Below are 22,925 nucleotides of genomic sequence, written 5' to 3' on the forward strand. Positions count from 1 at the left end.
ATGCTTTTGCCCTCTCAAACTTTGTATCATGTAGGTTTTCTGGCTTTCCCTATAGATTCCATATTTGAATATATTCTATGTGTGGTAAATATTATCTTTAACTGTTTCTTACTTGCTTAATTATGGAAACATGACCTAGAAAAGTATGAATAGGCAAGGTTAAAGAGAAACTACTGCTGATTCATTTATTTGTTCGGCAAATATTGAATAGTGGCTTCCAAGACCAAGATACTATGCTAGGCAACAAGGATAATACAAGTTTCTACTTGCCCACAGAATAGTGGGAGGTTCAGAAAGATTTACAGATGAAGGTGTATTCCGCAGGGACCACATGTGCTGGATACATCACCATTTTCCTAGCCTAAGCATGACATGTAGTGTACATTAAGTGCTTAATAAATATTTATGGAAAGAATAAATGACATATGAATCAGAGACATTATAGAGATGTTTACAAGGTGCCATATGAGAGTTCAACTAATTAAGGCTATGGAATCTTACCCCAAAGTTTAGGATGACATTTCATTCCCTTCATTTATTTACTTTGTATCTAAAAAACAAGTTAGGACTTTTTATACCCTGAAATAAAGCCAAGAATTCAGATAGTTAGTTTATTTAAAAAATGACATTTTACATGTCAAAATCCTAGCATGATGCCTGAACAAAAAGTAGCATTCAATGAATATAATCTTTTTAGCTTTTCCTTTTTCGTTTGATACTTTTCTTTCATTCTCTCCTTCCACTTAAATTTCAACCTGAAACTAACTTAAGTTTTATAAGTCCTAATACTTATACAATTTGGGCACCATCTTTGAAAAAATAAATATAACAAAATGAAATGAAAATTATGTATACAAAAGCGAGTAGGGTAAAGAAAGTAAATCACAAAAGATTATATTTTAAAAAGCTGAAAGCTATCACAAAGATTATAAAATCCAGGGAAATAATAAAATATTTTAGTTAATTACTTGATGGTTGCAAATCTATACATTTCTTTTCCATTATTTTGTATGTATAATCTTTGAACATCTTTTCATATGACAACAATTTTATAATACATTTCTGTAGAAAGAATAATTCAGTCTTTCCTATAGCATGATTGATCAAAACTGATCCTTTATTACAGTGATATGTCACTTAACGATGGGGATACATTCTGAGAAATGCATCGTTAGGTGATTTCGTTTTTATGTGAACATCCTAGAATGTACTTACACAAACCTAGATGGTATAGCCTGCTACACACCTAGGCTACGGGTACTAATCTTATAAGACCACCGTCATATATGCAGTCCGTCTTTGATGAAACATTATTATGCAGCACATGACTGTATTTTTTTAATTTATAAAGTTTATTTTAGCTTTGTAATTCATAATTGGTAATTTCATGTACATATTGAGAATTGTTATCAAAATTGATAATTTTTTTGTTGTAAGATTTCAGAACACTTCAAATCCACTACCCACTTCCTCCAGTAAATAACTTTTGCTACTCATTTGTGCATTACTGCAAGAATGCTATGTATCCAACAATCACACGGACTCAGTTGCATGCAACAGCAAGTGTTTATGTTTCATGTGTCTGGGGTGGTTGGCTAGGCAGCTCTACTGATCTTGTCTAGTTACATATCTGGGTGTCAGCCACCTATCAGTTAATCTAGAATGACCTTGGCTGGATTCCTGATGCCACTTTGATACATTCTAGGTGTCTTACATTCTCTTCCTAGGACCACTGGGTTAGTCTGTGCATGTTCTTCTCAATGTAGTGGCAAGAGGGGAAATGCACAAACAGGAATACATGGTCTCTTTTTCAAGACTCTGCTTCTTGTAGACATGAATATTCACTGGAGGATGTAAGCAGGGATGCATGAGTAGATGCAAGGGCCTTGAAGAATGGTGTGGCCCTGTTACTATGAGTTAGGACAGTGGCTTTGAGGATGGAGAAGAAGACTGGAGACAGGAGGAATTCTCGCTGAGTAGCGAAGGGTTCCTGTGACCTACAGTCAGTGTGCTACACTGAAGATAAATAATAGATAAAGGTAAGTCATTTGCCACTTTTAAAGATTTTAGGAGGCAGATGCAGACTCTCCCAAAGAGAAGAATTTTTAGCTTTTACCACTAAAAATCTCATCCCTAAGTGTTTACTGATTTTTTTTTTTAATGGAATTGCTAAATCTCCCAAAGCGTACCATCTAAAAAGCATTATCACCTTATGGTTCATATGAAACTGTCACACAAGATTTTTGCTTTTGTCCTTGCCTAGTTTTAGTGATTTTCTCCCTCTCCTCAGAAAGGAAAAGCTTTATAGTTGCTTTTATACTTCCATTTCAGCTAAATGAACCAATATTCTTAGCATTTGTCCTTGAAATCTTTATTTTAGAAAGACATGCACAATTTTGGATTTCATTACTCTTTCTCATAAGAACTGTTACTGAACTTGAAATTTTCTAGTAGTTGCCTTTATTTATAATGTCTAAGTACCTTACATTTAGTTCATACCTTACGTGTTAACTCTACTCTCATTAGCAATCTCTATCAGTTAGGATCAGGGTTGGCTCTGCGTTGCACAGACTAAAACAACAAGGACTTATTTTTCTCGTATAAAAGCCAGACCTAAGTAATTGAATGCTGGACTGGTGCCATTGCTCCACAAGGTCCTCGGGGACCCAACTCCTTCCAGCTTGCCTGCCACCATTCCCTCAGGGGTGGCCCTTGTTTTCATGGTCTGAGGTAATCCAACCACCACATCTTCATTGCCAACAGCAGTAAGGCAAAGGATTGAGAAAAAGGCAAAGGATACTTCTAAGCTGCCTTTAGGGAAGCAGTCTTCAAGTGTACAAAGACCCTTCTGCCTACATCTCATTCGCCAGTACTGAGCCCATAGCCGCAGCTAGCTGCAGGGCATGTCGGGAAATGTAGCTAAATCATCTATTCTTTTGCGAGGAGGTGAGAATGGATGTTAGAGGAAATTAAACTTAAAATGGAAGAAGGGGGAAACATGACATTTGGGGCAGATAACCACATTGGAGAGCTAGAAAACTTTCATTGAGGTGGTTTTACCTGGGTTACCTATCTGAACCTGTTTGCCCTTCTGAAAATTAGGATAATCATTCTGTCCTAAATTCTTCATAGTGTTTGTGGTTGAAGGTCAAGTACGATGATGGATTTATCAGCTCTTTGAATATTAAATGTTGCACAAATATAAAGTATTATTTTTTAAAGTATTAAGTAAGCTTCTGAATATAAACTCCATAAATATTATTGGGATTATATGCCAGTTTTTACATCAGACCCTATGGTAACCTTATTTGACAAGCAGAAGAGTCAAATATTAATGACAACGCTTATATAGAGAGAACACATCTCTCTTTATGAAATGCTTTCAAGACAATGGTAATGCATTTGCTTCTTCTATAAGCTCTGTGCAGTAAGGATTATTATGCTCATTTTACAGACAGAAAAACTATAGCAGAGTGGTTAAATGAATGGCTCAAAGCCCTGTAGCTTCTGAATGGTGGGTTTAGAAGCTATGTTGTCTGCAAATCTCTCACATTTTTTGGTAATCTTGTTGCTTGAATCTTTGTATGTCAGCTTTTTGTTGCCCATTTAATAAAGTCTAGATCTCTAAGATGAGAGTGACAGATTCTCAGTTATTTATCTCTACTTTATCTACCTGGTGTTCTTTCCCATTCCTCCCCAATATGAATCAAATCCTCCAATCTGCCAATCTCTTCCTGTCCACACACCTTACCCTGCAGAACCACCTAATGTCCTCCCCCACTAAAATGTCCTTCTGTTCTTGCCTTACCCAGATTCTGCCCTTTCTTTAAGTGTCAACTCAAGTCCTATCTTCTGTGTGAGACATTTCGTGAGTGCTTCAGGCCACCCAGATCTTCTATTTTCCTGAACTTCTGTAACATAGAGAACATATATAGAATGCATATATTACATTTAATTATAGAAATAAATTATACACTATATCAGATTATTCCATATGTCTTAGTTTTCTCTCCCCAACTAGACTTTAAGGTCTTGTACTTCTTAAGTTATTTCAATAGCACAAGGACAGTGGTAAAAACATAGGAAGAAGAAAAACTAGTACAGATTCAAATTGAGCCAGCTGTTAATTCTTAAGTGTCTACTAAGACCTAGTCTCAACATTCATAACAAATGAAGAAGCAGGTTCAAAGAGACTGGTCCAATGTCAAACATCTAGGAAGTGACTCCTGCTATACTAATCTTGTTATCTAAGGCTTGATCCTTTATAACTATCAATTGAGCATATAACTATAAGCCAAATACTGTGCTGTGTGTGTGTGTGTGTGTGTGTGTGTGTGTGTTAGCTTACTATCCCAGGTTGAGAAAAGCCTCCCCGCCCCCGCCAAAATGGGAGCATTCATGATTAACGGTAGTATTTGGGTTAATTTGTATATATGTTTTATTCAAAACTGAGAAAGATGACCAGAACTGATGGGAATTTTATCATCAGAAAAGACAGATAAGAACTTCTAAGTAAGTTAAGATGTTAAAGTGAACTACAAAGACACTCTCTTATGCATGCAGTCATGAAATATTTAGTTCATGTCCATGTTGCTATCTGCAGAGCCTAACAATGTGATTGTTTTCCTCCCTTACGTAATATAAATTCTTTCAGGGTAGGGGCAATGTTTTATGCTTATGCTCGTTTTGTAATCCCAACAGTAAGTAGAATAGTGCTGGTGATATATAATTCATAGAAATACATTGTTAGAAGAAAAATAGATTAACTTCTTATTTATCCTTTTTCTGGTATATGAATACCTTCTCCAAGTGGATGTATAGACTATTGAATATTTTCAGTGATGGGCAACTCAAATATTTAAAGACTACAAGCATATTTCCATTTCATCTTAGGATATTGAATTAAATTTCCCAAGTTAATTTTAATGGTTTGAATGGCTTTATGCATATATATATAAATATATATGTGGTATATGTTTAAATATATATGTATATATCCTACGATATAAAATATGTCCCTTATAGATGAAGCTATCAATTATCTATCCATCTATTTATCTATATACATTTACATGTAAAAAATTGAAATATAAAGAGAAATGTTTTCCTGCCACCAGTGTAGCTAACAATGAGTCAATAATTCTTGTGTTCACCTTTTGTGTTCAAGACAATGTTAAGGACCACAAGGAAAAGACTGAACACTGGAAAAAAAAAAAGAAGTTCTAGCATAAGTTATAAAGATTATATTTTATATTACTCATGACTACAAATGTGTTTTCTACTGTTGAGAATTTTTTCATTCAAATTATTTGGTTTTTAGGAAAAAATCATCTCATATTACACTGTTTGAGTATGTGTTCATTTTGTGGAGCAGAGATCCTGGACTCTCAGATCCAGGTGGCCCTAGAAACCTTCTAATCTAACTCCTTTATTACAGATGAGTTTATGTGATTTGCCTGAGATCACATAGGTAATTAGTGGTGGTGCAGAGATAAGAAGCCAGTTCTCCTCACTCTTTGACTCTCTCTCTCCCTCTTTCTCTCTCTCCCCCTACCAATTTCACTTCATGGGTTTTATTCTTAAAAGAGTTATCCTAAGAAACAAGATAATTTATTTATTCTAAAGGTCACTGATCCGTTCCTCTCTGTCTTCTTTTTTCCCCTCTAGCCCTCTTCAATCTAATTCCCGTGGGCCTGCGTGTGGTGGCCATCCAAGGGGTGAAGGCCAGCCTCTATGTAGCCATGAATGGTGAAGGCTATCTCTACAGCTCAGTAAGTACCTTGTAGTGTGTGTGTGTAAATTGGCATTGAGAGGTAATGGTGTAACCATTACTTTAGGGAAGAAAATTGGAAGTTGAAGTCATTTTATATTTTCTGACCCAGCATGTCAAGATTGTTAAGAAGATTTCATAATTTAGGATGTTAAAGATCATGTAGTATTGAGAAAGAGCTAGTTACTCTCCACGCGATATAAATTCTCTTCATCTAGCTCCCACTTCTAGAGGATTATCTATCTTTGAATTTTGCCTTTCTGTTTAATTCAAGAGGTAAGACATTTTTCTTTTCTCCTGTTACCTCTGCTTCAGGCACAGAAGATGGTTTAGGAAGCTAAATTCTTCAGTTTGTCTGGGAGTCAACTTTGTCTTATTGTGGAGAAAGAACTTTCCAAATAGATTGTGCTTTTGTTTGTATTTATAAATCTGTGTGGTATCTAATGCATCAGATTCCTGTGGTAACATGTCATTCAAAGGCAATGCGAATTTATGGAATGAGCTCTGGATTAAGGGCTGGGATATTTGAGTTTTATTTGCATTTCAGTTTAGGCAAGTCACCTCCCCTCTTTGGTTTAATTTCTGGACCTTTAAAATGGGAGTGTTGGAGACCATGTTGTCTAATATCTCTTTTAAATCTAAAACTGACAAAACTAGGTAGCATCAGTGGCTGCATTATCAGCACTGATGTATGTTAAAGTAGTTAACGCTGTTCTGATGGCTGTCTCACTCGAGATGATAATTTATACATTGAGAGACTGGTTTCACTGAATCTTGTGTTTTTGTATCTAATTTCTGTTCTCTCATAAGGGAGTTACCTATTTGTAGTTCATGAAGAAATATCATTGAAAATCATGATTACAGGGGCCGGCCCAGTGGCGCAAGCGGTTAAGTGCGTGCGCTCCGCTGCAGCGGCCCGGGTTCGCCAGTTCGGATCCCGGGCGCGCACCAACGCACTGCTTGGCAAGCCATGCTGTGGCGGTGTCCCACATATAAAGTAGAGGAACATGGGCACAGATGTTAGCCCAGGGCCAGTCTTCCTCAGCAAAAAAAGAGGAGGAATGGCAGATGTTAGCTCAGGGCTGATCTCCTCACATAAAATAAATAAATAAATAAAATAATAAAAAAAAAAAAAAGAGAAAAGAAAATCATGATTACAGATTTCCACCCTTACTTTCTATGATCTCTATAAATAACAAAAGGTTATTACTCAGGAAATTCATTTATGCCTACTAGAGTCTAAATTAGTTATTGAATAACTTTCATTAAGCTTTTTAAACATTCAATTAAATGAATCTCTGAGTACACTATGCTTGCTTATTAGTAATACATCTGTCATTCATATTAGAATTCTTAGAATTGCTATTTTACTCTTGAACATGTTCAGATATGAATATGCATTTATATACTAGACATGTACATACACATGGTTTTTCGACATTTTCTACTCAAAATAATACTTAAAGATAAATACAATTTCAGTCAAAACGATGGGCTTTCATTCTTGGTGTGTCATAGTTCTAACAGTTCTTAATATCCAAATATTGTGAGTATATATTTTACATGTAAGAATTAAAGTAAGAAAAAGAAAGATAACAGGTTGTTGTTTTGAATAATTCCAATTAATCTTTTAAAAAAGTTTTGAATGTACTACAAACTAAAACATGGAGATGATCTTAAGGTAATATTAATTTAAAGATTTAATCAGTCATCAAGAAAACAGCTAAAGGCAGATCAGATTACATTTATGTTTCTATTTAGAAGGTCATTATTCATTTTTATATTTATTTAAAAGGTCATAATTCAGGTTGTAAATCCACAAGAACTGTAGAGTTCAGGTCCTTGGACCAGAGTTGATATCCAAAGGTCCAGGAAGAAGAAAAACATAAAGTCTGACAACAGTATTGTAGGCTGGAGGCACTTGTGTAGGAGCGTGTGTGGGGGGGGGGGGGGGTAAGGGGTGGGGCAGGGCTGGGGAGGATCCCCTGTTGTTGGATGCAATCCCAAAGTTCCTGGGAGAGAAGCCTGGGTATTCAGAGTGAGATAACTGAACTTCATACTTTTCCAGAGATGTATTCTTTCTACCCTTCTTGCTCAGAACCAGTGTTAAGACACAGGGGGCTTGAGCCCATAGGGAGGAGGGTTTAAGAATCCTTGACTAGAGAATTTTAACGTAGGTGCTTTTTTGTGAAGGAGCTAACACCTTAGTAAAGCCAATACTCACCTGTTGAGTTGCCTATGTTGGGAGGCTAGATTTTCACTTTTCCTCTTCACGTAAATCAAACTTGCCTATACCAAGAATCACTATGCTTTTCCCTGCTTGTGGGACTATGAGGCTACTGGGAACAATTTTCCTTTAATTATAAGCATGGCATCACTGACATAGACCATCGGGATCCCTACTTTCAAAATCACCCTCTTTCTGTGTAAGACTAATAGGAGTTAGTGCTGGCTTTTAATTTGAAACAGTGGATGTAGGCCTGATGATTTTGTTATAGGATCAAAGGGGGCCAATGCTGGGGGAGGCAGACCTGAAAGAGAATTGGGTATCAAGGCTTCCTCACACCTTGTACTGCTGCTTGACTGTATGGCATGCCTCAGCAGGAGAGTACTAGTGCAGCCAGGAGCCTCATAGGGAGTTAAAAACAGGCTGTTAACATAGGCTTTCCTGAGGTGCTTTTGGTGTATATTAAGGCTTGAAGTCATTTGAAAAGCAATTTCCTACTTCATGTGAAATAGCGTAGTTGGGCCCACCAGTAATGAGCCTAACTGGAGTATATGGCAGGGCAGGGGTAGTGGTGTGTGGCTGGGGGCAAATGGAAAAATCCAAGAGAAATTCACAAATGGTTTAATTTGTCTAGTGTCATTTACCTGGTTTGTATTCAAATTGAAGCTAGGAATTAATTCCCTTGTTACTTGTTTTCCCCTCTCACCAGGAGACAAAACGAGAGTGGTAAGTACGGAGTGACTGTTAGGTAACATAGAGCTGAGGTGTTAAGATTCATTCTGAAAATCTTGTGTTTTAATAGGTGAGTTTAATCCATATGTATTTAATGAGATTGTTGATGTATTGCGATTTGTTTTTACCATTGTAGTTTGTAGTTTGTCTTTTTTTTTTTTGCTTCTGTTTTCTTCTTTTTTAAATTTCTTTGGGGCCGGCCCCGTGGCTTAGCGGTTAAGTGCTCGCGCTCTGCTGCTGGCGGCCCGGGTTCGGATCCCGGGCGCGCACCGACACGCCACTTCTCCGGCTATGCTGAGGCCGCGTCCCACATACAGCAACTAGAAGGATGTGCAGCTGTGACATACAACTATCTACTGGGGCTTTGGGGGGAAAAAAATAAATAAATAAAATCTTTAAAAAAAAAAGAAAAAAAATTTCTTTGCATTATTGAAACTTTCTTTTTATTCTATATTTATTCTTCTGCTAGTTTCCTTAGGTTATATTTCTATTCCTTTAGTGATTTACCTTTATTTTTTTTAACATACGTACATAATATAGTTTGCTAAGTATTTTTTGTGTTTATGTCCTCCTTCCAAATGGATCTTAGGATGTTCTCTTCTCTAGTAAACACCGCCACCCTTCACGCCAATTTGATTAGTTACACTAAAATAAAATCATATGCATGATTAGTTATTATTCTATAGCTAATAATTAAATTTACCAGTCTTTAAAATGATTTTTATGCATATAGTTTTTTGTTTTTTTGTGTATCAAATTTGGTCCCTGTGAGTTTGCTTTTCTTCTCAATGAAATCTTTCATTGTTTTGTGTGTGAGAGTGTGTAGATGGTGAATTCACTTCATCCTGGTATCCATAAAAATGCCTTCCTTCCACTTTCCTTCTTGAATTATGGTTCAGATAGTTATACAGTTATAAGTAGATTAATATGTTCCCCAGCACTTTGAACATTATATTCTATTGGCTTCTGGCATCTGTTGCTGACTGTGAGAAGTTTGCTGAGAATTTAAGATTCTTTCTTTTGTAGATGATCTATATGGAAAATTTAAAGGATTTTTTTCCCCTTTGTACTTCATGTTCTGCAAATTCACTATAATGCCTAGCTGTGAATCTATCTTAATTTATCTTGTTAGGAATTCAGAATATCCTTTTAATCCAAAGAATCATATTTCTTCAATTCTGGAAAATTTTAACTCTTAACCCGTATATATTTTATTTCTCTATGATGTTTTCTAATCTCGTGTGCTGACAACACTTAAACGACTGACATTAGAAACTTTCAAATTCATCTACCGTAGAATTTATGCCATCTATTTTGTGATTTCAATCACTATGTTTTTCATTTTTGGATGTCTAATGGCTTCCGTTTAATATCTACCTCTTCTTGATTTATTTCTTCCTGTTTTTACTATCTGGCTCTTTTTGCAGAAAGTCATTAACTGATTTACCTCTCTAAGCATTCTTATAATACTTTGTCAGACTGTTCCATAAAGTTAATTTCTTTTGTAATGAATTCACATTTCAATCATTGATTTTGTTGGCTGTCATTTTTAGAATTAAATTTAGATTGTATTAGAATTAGTTCTTTATGTGTTTGGAATTTTAGTCTGCAGGCACATTTCTCTCCCTCTCTCCCTCTCCCCAATCTATTTCTTCCTCTGAGGTCTGCCCTCACTTTCTAGCAATTTTGTGGTGACCTCTATCCAGTCTTAGTGGCTCTAGGTAAGAATAAGATTTTGAGTCGTTTCAAGATTCCTATCCTAGGGTGACATTGGGGTTAGGGAAGGGGACCTGAGGTAGGGGGTGGCTTGGTCTAGTTCCTCTCATTGTGAGGCTATGTCTATCATTGCATCTTGCTTACAGTAGCAGTGGCACTTTTTATTTCAGCGTTTTTAGAGTTGGAGCAGGAAATCTATTGCAGCCTCTGGTATGAGCAGGTAGCCTGGCTCTGGCCTTCTATCCTACATAGAGGGCTTTTATTCCCATTGACCTGAGCAGAGCGGAACTCTGGGTCACACCACCTCCAGAACCTGAAGCCCGGTAAGAATGCAGCTGTGACCTGCTCGGTGCTTTGTGTTTCCATCTCATGGGGTGTTTGGCTTGCTTTGTTCCTGGCTGTGTCATTTAGGCCTTGCATTTGTATATTTTATTCATCATAGCTATCTGTTTGGAGTCGAGTGGGTACGTCATTGTCTGAACTCATGGCTTTTTCCCCTCTTTTTATTTTTCATTATGATAAAAACTGCATAACATAAAATTTACCATCTTAACCTTTTTTTTTCTTGGTGAGGAAGATTTGCCCCGAGCTAACATCTGTGCCATTCTTCCCCTATTTTGTATCTGGGTTGCCACCACAGCATGGCTTGATGAGTGGTATAGGTCTATGTGCGGGATCAGAAACCGCGAACCCTGGATGGTCGAAGCAGAGTGAGCAAACTTAACCACTATGCTGCTGGGCCGGCCCCCAATTTTAGCCATTTTTAAGTGTACATTACAGCTGTGTTTACTATATGCATATTGTTGTCCAAAAGATCTCTAGAACTTTTTCATCTTGTAAAACTGAAACTCTATACTCATTGAATAGCAATTCCCTTACCTCCCTCCCCTCAACCTCTGGCAAACACTATGCTACTTTCCGTTTCTGAGTTTGACTACTTCAGACACCTCATATAAGTGGAATCATGCAGTATTTATCTTTTTGTGATTGGTTTAATTCACTTAGCATAGTGTCTTCAGGCTTCTGTGTTTCAGCATATGACAGAATTTCCATCTTTTTTAAGGCTGAGTAACGTATGTGTGCATATACCACATTTTCTTTATCCATTCATCCATTGATGGATATTTAGGTTATTTCTGTATCTTGTCTATTGTAGATAATACTGCAATGAATATGGGTGTAGAAATATTTCTTCCAGATCCAGTTTTCAATTCTTTTGGATATATAATCAGAAATGGGATTGCTGGATCATATGGTAGTTCTATTTTTAATTTTTTGAGGAACTTCCATACTGTTTTCAATAGCAGCTGTACCATTTTGCATTCCCATCAACAGCATACAAAGGTTCCAGTTTCTCCATATCCTTGCCAATACTTGTTATTTCTGGTTTTTTTTTTTTTTTTTTTTTTTTGATAGTAGTCATCCTAACAGGCATGAGGTGATACTTCATTGTGGGTGTGGTTTTGATTTGCATTTCCTGGAGGATTAGTGATGTTGAACACTTCTTCGTATATATGTTGGCCATTTGTGTGTCTTCTTTGGAGAAATGTCTACTCGAGTCCTTTGCCCGTTTTTTAATTTGTTTTTTGGTTGTTGAGTGGTAGGATTTCTTTATATATTCTGAATATTAACTCCTTATCAGATACATGGTTTGCAAATATTTTCTCCTATTCTTTAGGTTGCCTTTCACTCTGTTGATTGTTTCTTCTGCGGTGCAGAGGCTTTTTTGTTTAATCTAGTCCCACTTGTCTATTTTTGCTTTTGTTGCCTGTGCTTTTGGTGTCATATTCAAGAATCACTGCCAAATTCAATGTCTTGAAGCGTTTCTCCTATGTTTTCTTCTAGGAGTTTTATAGTTTCAGGTCTTACCTTTAGGTTTTTAATCCATTTTGAGTTAAGTTTTGTATATGACATAAGGTAAGGGTCTCACTTTATTTTTTTGCATGTAGATATCCAGTTTTCCCAGCACCATATGTTGAAGAGACTGTGCTTTACCCATTGTGTAGTCTTAGCACCCTTGTTGAATATCATTTGACCATATACATAAGAGTTTATTTCTGGGCTTTCTATTCTGTTATTGGTCTATATGTCTGTCTTTATGCTAGTACCACACATTTTGATTACTGTAGGTTTGTAACATGTTTTGAAATCAGGAAATGTGAGGCCTCCAGCTTTGTTTTTCTTTATCAAGATTGTTTTGGCTATTCAGGATCCATTGAGATGCCATGTGAATTTTAGGATGTTTTTTCCTATTTCTCCAAAAAATGCCATTGGGATTTTTATAGGGATTTCACTGAGTCTATAGGTTGTTTAGGGCAGTATGGACATTTTCAACAATATTAAGTCTTCCAATCCATGAACACAGGATGTCTTTCCATTTATTTGTTTCTTCTTTAATTTCGTCCAGCAGTGTTTTGCAGTTTTCAATGTATAAGTCTTTTGCCTCCTTTGTTAAGTGTATACTCATTTTGCCTTTTTGAAAGAAAATCCAAAATAATTTTTAATGGCATTAAATAATACCTTTTTCTGTAAAGTAAATAGAAGTTCTAGAAGCCGTCACTTTCACAAACAGAAGAACCTCATGAAAACTAGAAACTTCTGTCCCTGAAACACCTTCTTCAATAGTTCAGGAAATACTTCTTTGTGTTACAATCTGTTGAGACAGATTTTTCTACAAAATTTACTTTTTTCAGAGAGTGCCCTTAATTTTTTTATTTTTGCTATTTAACCAGTACTGACTTGAAATTTAATATCCTTTGATGTTTCATTCTCTTTGAGGTTTACAAGTTTTTGAAAAAGTTTGTAAAACTACCTAAATTTTCTCAAATTATCTCAATGCTTAAAGACACTTGGGTTGGAGTTGGGAGGGTACATCTTTTCATCATATACAGAGAGGGTAAAGACTGAATGAATCTCCTCTTTCTACCATCTCTATAAATTTACTGTAAGATTGGTATTTGCTGTAAGATTGGTATCTTTTTATATTCAAGTAGTTTGAACTGAACCTTGAATATAAAACAATTGCAGGTAAGCATTGTTTGGTATAAAATTATAAGGCCAGATTATTTTCAAACTGTGGTTAAAAGATTGGTGATAAAATATTTTACATAATTATTGTACAGAGTCATATGTATAATAAAATATATAAAGGATTAAAAATTATACTACTGTAGTTGCATTGCTGATGCTGTTATACTTGCCTTTTTCTGTTCTGTACCTGTGTAATTCTTAACATTCCTTGTAGCTCAGCTCAAATGTTAACTGATATGTCACCTCTCTCCATTACTCATATCAGTGACAATTAGATGCTGTTTCTACTTTAATATCACAGCACTTGGCTTCTATTTTTCTGATGGGCAGGAATGATATCATATTCATCTTTGCTACCTGGGCCACATATTTCCCCCAGTCACAGCATTAAGTACATTCCCTGGTAAAGGAAGGTTCTTAATAAAGACTTGTCGAATTTTAAAGAACTGCCTATTCCAAATATAGATGTAGCAAATTCCATACAATAGGTGGATAATTAAATATGATTACACTGATGATCTTACAAACCACAGCACAAATGCTGCTTTGCCCTCAAAGTCAATCTCAGTAAACCTAAATTCCTTCAACATATACTTATTGGAGCTCTACCACATACCAGACACTATACTATATAGTGAGCATTCAAAGATGGGTAAAATAGAAAAGATACTTATCTTCCTGGAGTTTTCACTTATCATCAAAATTACCTGTTGCAGGGAATTTGGGCCAACTACAAAGTTAGACAGCACAGTCCCCTAGACCATCTTCACTTCTGACACCAAATGCAAGTTTGAAGGAAGAGTCCCAAAACCACCCTCTGGTTCAATGATTTGCTAGAAGGACTTACAGAACTCACTGAAAAACTATTATTATTATTATAATATTCATGGTTATGGTTTATTACAGGAAAAGGATATAGATTAAAATCAGCCAAAGGAGGAAGCTCATGGGGCAGAGTCCAGGAAATACCAAAAGGACCAAATGCAGAGTTTCTGTTTTCCTCTTCCCATGGAGTCAGGATGTATGACTCTTCCGCTATTAATACGTGACTACACATGGAGAATTGCCAATCAAGAAAGTCACTTGAGCCTTGCTGTCAAGAGTTTTATTGGGGCTCCAATAAAATAAAATCAGATTGATTGCCCATGTGGTTGATTTCAGGGTCCAGGTCAGTGATACTGCATGACCCATAGTCCTTATCTTAAGTCACATTGTTATTCTCTGACTAGCCCAAGGTCCTTTGTGATGACTATAAAGGTATCAAGAGCAACAACAACAACAAGAACAAAAGAGAGATTGCTTGACTGATTCATGTCCTTTTGTGCCATTTAGAATTCCATACCTAAATCTGTTTTTCGGTGAAAGTAGACAATGTCAAGATTGCAAGAAGATACTGACTTTATATTGAAAATCTGAATCAAGAGTTATTGAGAAACATGGAAGGGGTCTCTGAGGAAGAAGAGAAGAGAAGGCCAATATTGAAAGCTATAAAGAGAAAACTATTTTATGTCCACAAAGTGGACATTAGGAGAAAGTACTTGTTAATTTTACTCCTCTAATTTCTTTTGCTTCCCCACTATCATAGATGTCCAAAATTTCCCATCACTGAGGACCCAATAAAAATGTTCTCAATTTCTACAGCCAAAAATAACTTCCACATTTTGCACTCTGTAAGACATTTATTTGTATATTTCCTTTCTTCCTTTTGTTAGAATTATTTGTTTTCATGCCCTTTCTATCCCATCAGATGCAAGATCTTTGAAGTTAGGGATATATCTAAAATAGATTAATATCTCCCATATCACTGAAAACTGCAATTCTCATATAACGCTATCTGATAAAATCTTGTTGAATCAGTTGATGGATGCATTTCATGCATTTTAATTCTGGCAATAATTTGTTGGCCATCTGGTCTTAGTAGTTTTTGTGATAATTTTCCTGATTGTGAATCTACACAATTTCTTGTGTAGATTGTGTTTCTTGTTCAGTTAACTGGTTCAACTTTAAATAGGCTACAACTGTTCTGTTGAAACATGGAAAGTTTGCTAGAGGAAACTTATTGTTCGTGCTTCTCTACATTGAGGCTGATATTGTGCCATAGTTTTGGGAGCTGATGTTCTCATGCTTTCCTTTCTGTACTAAATTCTACTTATAAAAGGAGTGGGTGAAGGTTTGGCCAGCACATGTTCTTGGGAAGCCACCTCGTCATCATAGTTCATCTCTTAGTGAAAGATTTCCATTCCATGTTGAAAAGAAATGGCATATTTTCTTTCTTTTTTTTTTTTCTTGCAAGGGAAGATTCTCCCCCAGCTAACGTCTGTTGCCAATCTTTCTCTTTTTTTTTTTTTTCCTCCGCAAAGCCCCAGTCATAGTTGTATATCGTAGTTGTAAGTCATTCTAGTTCTTCTGTATGAGCTGCTGCCACAGCATGGCAGCTGACAGATGGGTGGTGTCGTTCAGAGACCAGGAAGTGAATCTGGGCTGCTGAAGTGGTGAGCACCAAACTTTAACCACTAGGCCTTCAGGGCTGGCTCAAAATGACAGATTTTTTAAACAAAAATAAAACTGATTTTTTTAAATAAGATTTTTCTAAACAGACTTTTTATATCTAGGATAGAGGTACAAAGTAGTTATCCACTTTGAAATTTGAGTTTCCTGATCAACTGACTTCCTCATGGAATATTCCGAAATCTGAGGCATATATAGAACTATTTCTTGGGGCAAATGGTATCTCTGAAAAGTCCCTCTCATTGAAGGAGAGCACAAAAGAGAGAGAGAAAACATCTTAGCAACTAATGTCAAATGAATTATAGAATTTTGAAGTTAATGGTCTCTGAATAGAGAGAAGTCAAAGACCAAATCACAGATTCTTGTTCAGCAATTTTATTGTTAAATATTCAGTTTAGGTTATTTACATAATTTTTTTTCATATACCTGTGATTTTCTTGAATTTTATAACATTTCTTTTTCATCCTAAGTTCATTTTTGGCCATAGCACCTAGAAAAGAATTATTTACTTTGCCTATTTTTCTTTTTACCCTCATATATGTTAATTAACTAAACTGGGATATTCTTTTCAACTAAATGAAAAAAAAAAAAAAAGAAAGTATGGAATCCTGCCAGCCCAAGAACCTGGCAGTTGTTGATTGCAAACATGTGACATGAATATTTTTGTTGGAATCAGGTTGCCTTTCTTTAAGAAGAATCAACAAGTTATTAGTTATACTTTCAGTAAAGACTGAATAATGGTAAGCGTCCATTTTTACCTTATTATGATATTTTCAGTAGTAAGTGGTGTTGGTTTCATTCTAAGAGTTTATAACTTCTGGAAAATATTAATACTTTAGTTCCAGGGCTAGCCTTAATTGTAAAAATTAGCATATGTGTTTATAATAACATTTTTTATTGAAAAAAATAGTATTAAGCTTCTAAGAGCAGCACTAATGAGGACCTTTAGTTGAATCATTTGAAAATGATACTAAATTTTATATTTTTCCTTTCTACCTTGGCTCTAGGCCCATTAGGCCAACATGTAGTCATATACACAAAAATTCTAGATTGTGTTCCTTTAGTCATTAGTGAATCAGGCAGAATTAAGTAGTATTTAAAAATGTGAGCTTTAGAAATAGAATTGCTTTTGAATCATAGTTCTGTAACTTACTTCCTTTGTGACATTGGAGAAATTTCTTAACCTTCTAGACACAGTTTCCTGAAATGTAAAATGGGGATAATAATGAAAATTCCTGCTTTATAGGATTATAGTAAGGATTAAATGAAAACATGCATGTAAAGCCCTAACACTGTGCCTAGTACACAGTCAATGCTCCGTGTTAGCCGTAAGCAGTAGTAGTAATAGTAGCAGTAACAGATATAGTAAAGAAGATGCTCGGTGTATCCTCAGTCAGTTCTGTACCATCATTCCATGAAGTTGATGTAGGTTAATTCCACCCTTAGTTTCAGTGGTGATTCCTGGTTTGCCTAATCCAATATCTATTTCTCATCTAGTCAGATCCAATTAGCCTCAAGCCCAAGATTTGACTTTGTCTGTTGAAGGAGAGTTGCCTTTTTTTTTTCTTTAACTGAATTTAGACCTGAGAGGAGAAAAGGACCACAGCCATCTTAAGAACACAGGGAGAAATCCTGTCTCAGAATGATTCCAACATGCAGAGGTTAGGAGGTCTAAATGAAAAGATGGAGATCCCGGGTCTCGTTTACATCCTTTGAAGCTGTTCACGAAGTAGTACCTGGTGCCAGCCCCACCTCTGAAGTTTTCAATGTCATGAGCCAATAATTTCCTTTCTTATGTGAACCAGTTTTAGTTTTAGTTTTGTTTTTGTTTTTGTTTTTGTTTTTTTACTTGATAAACTGATAAAGAGATGAACCAATTTTCAGAGTCATCAGACTTTCTGAGAAGGTTAAAACTCCATTTGCTCCATGTTCTCCTTGTTGTTCCTCCTGATGGCCTCCTTCTGAAGAGTTATGACTTGACTATAGCTTTCTGGTCCAGCCTGATTCCCAAAAGAGATTCTCTGTCCTTATTAATTCTGCCTTCTCTTGCCTGTCCTCCAAAACCAGTGTAAGAATTAGTAATTTTCGTATGTAAGTGTTTCTTGGATTTGTAACAAAAAAATCATCAAAAGATATGGATGAATTTTTTCTCTCCACCACCCCTGGCAAAAGCTTTTAAACTTTTGGGGACTTGCCTTCTTTAAAATATCTCCTTAGATAATTCACTTGTGGGTAAATATACTACATAAAATACATGTATAGGCCATGACTTTCATAGACTTCAGGGAGTGGGAAAGAAAGAAATTATAAGTGCTAAATGCAATAGGAGAATCAGAGGGTTTTCACTTGAGATTTGAATGGAATAAAGATGTGGTGAGGGCCGGCCCCGTGGCTTAGCAGTTGTGTGTGCGCGCTCTGCTACTCGCGGCCCAGGTTCGGATCCCGGGCACACACCGACACACTGCTTCTCCGGCCATGCTGAGGCCGCATCCCACATGCAGCAACTAGAAGGATGTGCAACTGTGACATACAACTATCTACTGGGGCTTTGGGGAAAAAAAAAAACAAAAAACAAAAAGGAGGAGAATTGGCAATAGATGTTAACTCAGAGCCGGTCTTCCTCAGCAATTGAGGAGGATTAGCATGGGTGTTAGCTCAGGGCTGATCTTCCTCACAAAAAAAAAAAAAAAAAAAAGATGTGGTGAAGCAGAGAAACAGAAGCAAGTCATTCTTATGACCAAGTCTACAGAGAAGTTATCTCTTTGAACAGACAGCACATATAAGGACAAAACAAAACAATAAAACACTGTGATACGTGGCCAAATGAGACTCATGGCACACAGGGACAGATCGTATAGTGCTATATTTTGAGGAGACTTCAAGCCTACAGCCTACTGCATTTATGGTGCACCTAAAGTTTGTTTCTGCACCACAAAAGTTTAAAATCTAGTATTAAATGGGGGAAATGGATTAGATACATAGAAATGTATATGTCAAAAGTGACATATAATTTCAGCTATCTTCAATTGAAAAAGAACTTGATTTTGAGGCCATTGAAAATATCAGTCCCCTGTGGGGTAGTTATATGTCATAGTTCATCCAAGAGAGTTCCAGTTTATGCCTGATGTCTTAGTGTCATTATTGAGAGTACCTGTTTGACACTCAGACGAGTCTTGGATTAGGATTTAGGCAAAAATTATGCAGTCACCTTACACATGATCCTACATATGACTCAGTGGGTGATCTGAGGTGTCAGTATATGCACAAAATCTCACTGACTAGTTTAAAAATTCCCTCCTCTGATTTTACTTCCCAAGACCAATTCTTAATGACAGTTTTTTTTAGTTCACTTTCCTGTATCAACCAGAAATTGAGCTCAGCTGTAAGAGCGACACCCATAATGGTAGTTTAAAGAGATCAGAGGTTCATGTTTTCTCGCATAACCAGAAGTCTGGAGATAGATGATTGCTGGCATTGGTTCATTGATTGGCTCAACAGGCCTATGAGGGCCAAGGTATTTACATTTCTTGGTTTTTTTTCCTTATAGTACAAGATAGCTCCAATATCCCCAGCTAACATGTACATTCTGGGCAGTGGAAAGGGGCACAGAGAAAGAGATGATGCCTTTATGGGAAACACACACTTTCCCAGAAGTTCCTGGGATGTCCACGTATGGGTAGAACTATGTCACACAATCATCCCTAGGTGGAAAGAGTGTAGAGAAATGTCTGGTTTTTGTTTGTTTGGTTTTTTTTTTTTTTTAATTTTAAGCTACTTATATTGCTGTATCCATCAAAATCAAGATTCTGTTAATACAAAGGAGAAAGTGGATTTTGGGTAGGTACCTGACAACTACCACACCTTTCCAGTCTGAAAATCTAAATGTCCATAGTGTAAGACTTTAGGACAAGAGAGAGAGACAGAGAGCAAGTGAGCAGATTGAAGAATAGATACACGTGTGCAGTCTCTTCATTAGGTTGCATAAGATCTTGTGAATCACTATAAATATTAGTTGAAAAATTTATTAACTTCTACTAGGAAGCTAAATATTGAACTCCAGAGACTAGAGGGAGTAGAGATTACATTATTTTATTCGGGTCCAAATAGATTAGAACCTACCTGAGATTTGGCGACAGAAGTTTTCTGCTTGTTGAGTTTTCATGGCAGATTGATGGATATTTCCTCTGAAATTTCTTTCTACAGCTAGGGTGAAGATGAATAAGAATTACTACTTCAACTTTCATTCTTCTATTTCACTGGATGTGAAAAGGTTTTCTCTGTAGGGAGCCATGAGAAGTAGTGAGGGCACTGAAAGCCACCATGGAAAAGGATATAGCATTGACTTTGTAGAGGTGTGTTTGCCTATGGTTTCCATATAGCTGCCTAAAAATCTGGGGATCAGCAGCCATCCATGGTCCCATTTATCCATAATTTACTACTTATTTATTTAGAATTGGTAATATGGTACACACTGTCTTAGGCACTGGAAATAAAATGAAAAGCACGTCCACTGTAGTGGGAGAGCAGGACAACATGTAAACAAATAAGTATGAAAATTTGCCATTTAGGATTAGTGCTATGAAAGAGATAAATATATTTCTGTAATAGAGAATAATAGAGGAGACTAATTTACACAGCTTTGCCATGAACATTTCCTTAAGGAGATGATATTCAAGCAAAAACCTAAAGGATGAAAAGAAAGAGAATCATGCACCAAACCAGAGGAAGAGTGATATTAGCAGAGGGAAGAGTAAGTGCAAAACATTCAAAGGAACAAAATATTTGTACTGTTTTTCACCTCTTCGATTATACTTCTTGCATTCGAAGTGCCAGTTCTAATATTCATTCATTTTCACTTACTCTTCTATTTGATTTAAAATATTTTTACTTTTCATGTGCCAAGTACTATTTTAGGTGCTCTAATCATGAGAGAGGAAAAGGACAAACACTGTGTTTTCATGCCTTAATAAAAGATTGAAATTGTTAAAGGTTGTAAAAGAAGGAAGCAGGGTTATTGACACATGATACATTTTATGTCTTGGCATATTTTTAAAATTTTTAAATTTGCATTAACTCTCGTCATGAATTTCTTTCTGTAATTTGTGTTATTGTGGTATTTTGACTCGTTTTACATAAAATCCAGGGATAAGTTTATGTTTTTAAAAAATTTGTATGCTATTTAATGAAATACTTTCTTCATTATTAATATTCCCAAGGAATTTCCAGGAACTTTCTTAGTTATTTCAATAAAAATACTTCATTGGCATTGTCTTAAGACCTTGAAGCCTAATTAGTAGCATGTTGCCAAAAAAAATTAATTTGAAAGCTCCACATTACATATAAAGAAGTAACGCAAAATGGAGCATAGACTTAAGTGTAAGAGCTAGAACTATAAAACTCTTAGAAGAAAGCATAGGGGTAAATTTTCATGACCTTAGATTAAGCAGTGGTTTCATAGATATGAAACCAAAAGCACAAGCAACAAAAGAAAAATAGACACGTTTGCTTTCATCCTAATTAAAAACTCTGCTTCAAATGGCACAATCAAGAAAGTGAAAAGACAAGCTAGAGGAGAGGAGAAAAGTTTGCAAGTCATAAATCTGGTAAAGAACGTGTATATGGAATACATAAAGAACTCTTACAACTAAAAATAAAAGGACAGATAACCCAAATAAAAGTGTGCAAAGGATCTGAATAGATATATTTCCAGAAAAGATATACAAATAGTCAATAGCCGTGTGAAAAGATGTTCAACACCATTAGCCGTCAAGAAAATGCAAATCAAAACCACAAGGAGATACTGCCTCACACCCACTAGAACGGCTGTATTAAAAAAGACAGATCATAACAAGTGTAGATGAAGGTATGGGGAAATGGGAACTCTCAGACACTGCTAGTGGGAATGTAAAATGATGCAGCCATTAGAATGCCAGAAGAGTCTGGCAGTTCCTCAAAATGTTAAACATAGAGCTAATATAGCCAAGGTATATACCCAAGAGAAATGAAAACATGTCCACACAAAAACCTTTGCACACTAATATTCATAGCAGCATTATTTATAATAGCCCCAAAGTGGAAACAATCCAAATATCCATCAACTAATGAATGGATAAATAAAGTGTGGTATATTTATACAATGGAATATTATTTGGCAATGAAAAGGAGAGAAGTACTGATACATGCTGCAACACAGATAAAACATAAAAACATTATGTTAAATGAAAGAAGCCAGTCACAAAAAACAACATATTGTCTTTTGTCTCCATTTATATTAAATGTCCAGAATAGACAACTCTATAGAGACAGAAAGTTGATTAATGATTGTGTAGTGTTGAATGGGAATGGGTCACTGCTGAAGGATATGGGGTTGCTTTTTGAGGTAATGAAAATGTTCTAAAGTTGAGTGTGGTGATGGTTGCACAACTCTGTGAATATACTAAAAACCATTGAATTGTGCACTTTGAATGGGTGAACTGTATAATATGTGAATTTTATCTCAATAGTACTGTTATTTAAAAAGCTAATTCTATTTAAATTATCAATTTAATCATGATTTAATAGAGATTAAAAAATAATGTCATTTTTCTCAAATGGATTCAGAACATTAATTGAATTGTATTTTTTGTTTGTTTAAAGTAACACAAAGAAGTGAATTTCCTCACTATTGGGGACAAAATTTTTAACACTCTGGTGTGGGAGCAAAAAGTGGTAAAAGGAGTGAAAACAGAGTAGAATTCCTGTTTTCATTGTGAACTGTGTCCTACAACTGCAAACACCATTGATTTTGACCACAAAATACTAGCTATGAGAGAAAAGTTTTTATAAAAACATTAATATTTGCTAGGACTGATGGTATTTGAATTTATGTACTTGAGCTTGGACTTTTAAATTATTATTTTCAGTGCTTTAAAAATTTATACATATCTGTTAACGAGAGTGGTA

General features: G+C 35.8%; 1 protein-coding gene across 2 annotated transcripts in view; it reads left to right on the forward strand.

The window, feature by feature from the left end:
* The window catches only part of FGF12 (fibroblast growth factor 12), a 516,156-nt gene that overhangs the window by 338,113 nt on the left and 155,118 nt on the right, over nt 1-22,925 (forward strand). For both annotated transcript variants that reach the window (XM_004424570.3, XM_004424568.3), the window contains exon 3: nt 5,668-5,771. In XM_004424570.3, the coding sequence (XP_004424627.1) occupies nt 5,668-5,771 (104 nt within the window). The remainder of the gene's footprint in view (nt 1-5,667; nt 5,772-22,925) is intronic.

The sequence above is a fragment of the Ceratotherium simum genome, chromosome 15, assembly GCF_057802395.1.
Source record: "Ceratotherium simum simum isolate JZ-2026a chromosome 15, ASM5780239v1, whole genome shotgun sequence".
Taxonomy (NCBI): Eukaryota; Metazoa; Chordata; class Mammalia; order Perissodactyla; family Rhinocerotidae; genus Ceratotherium; species Ceratotherium simum.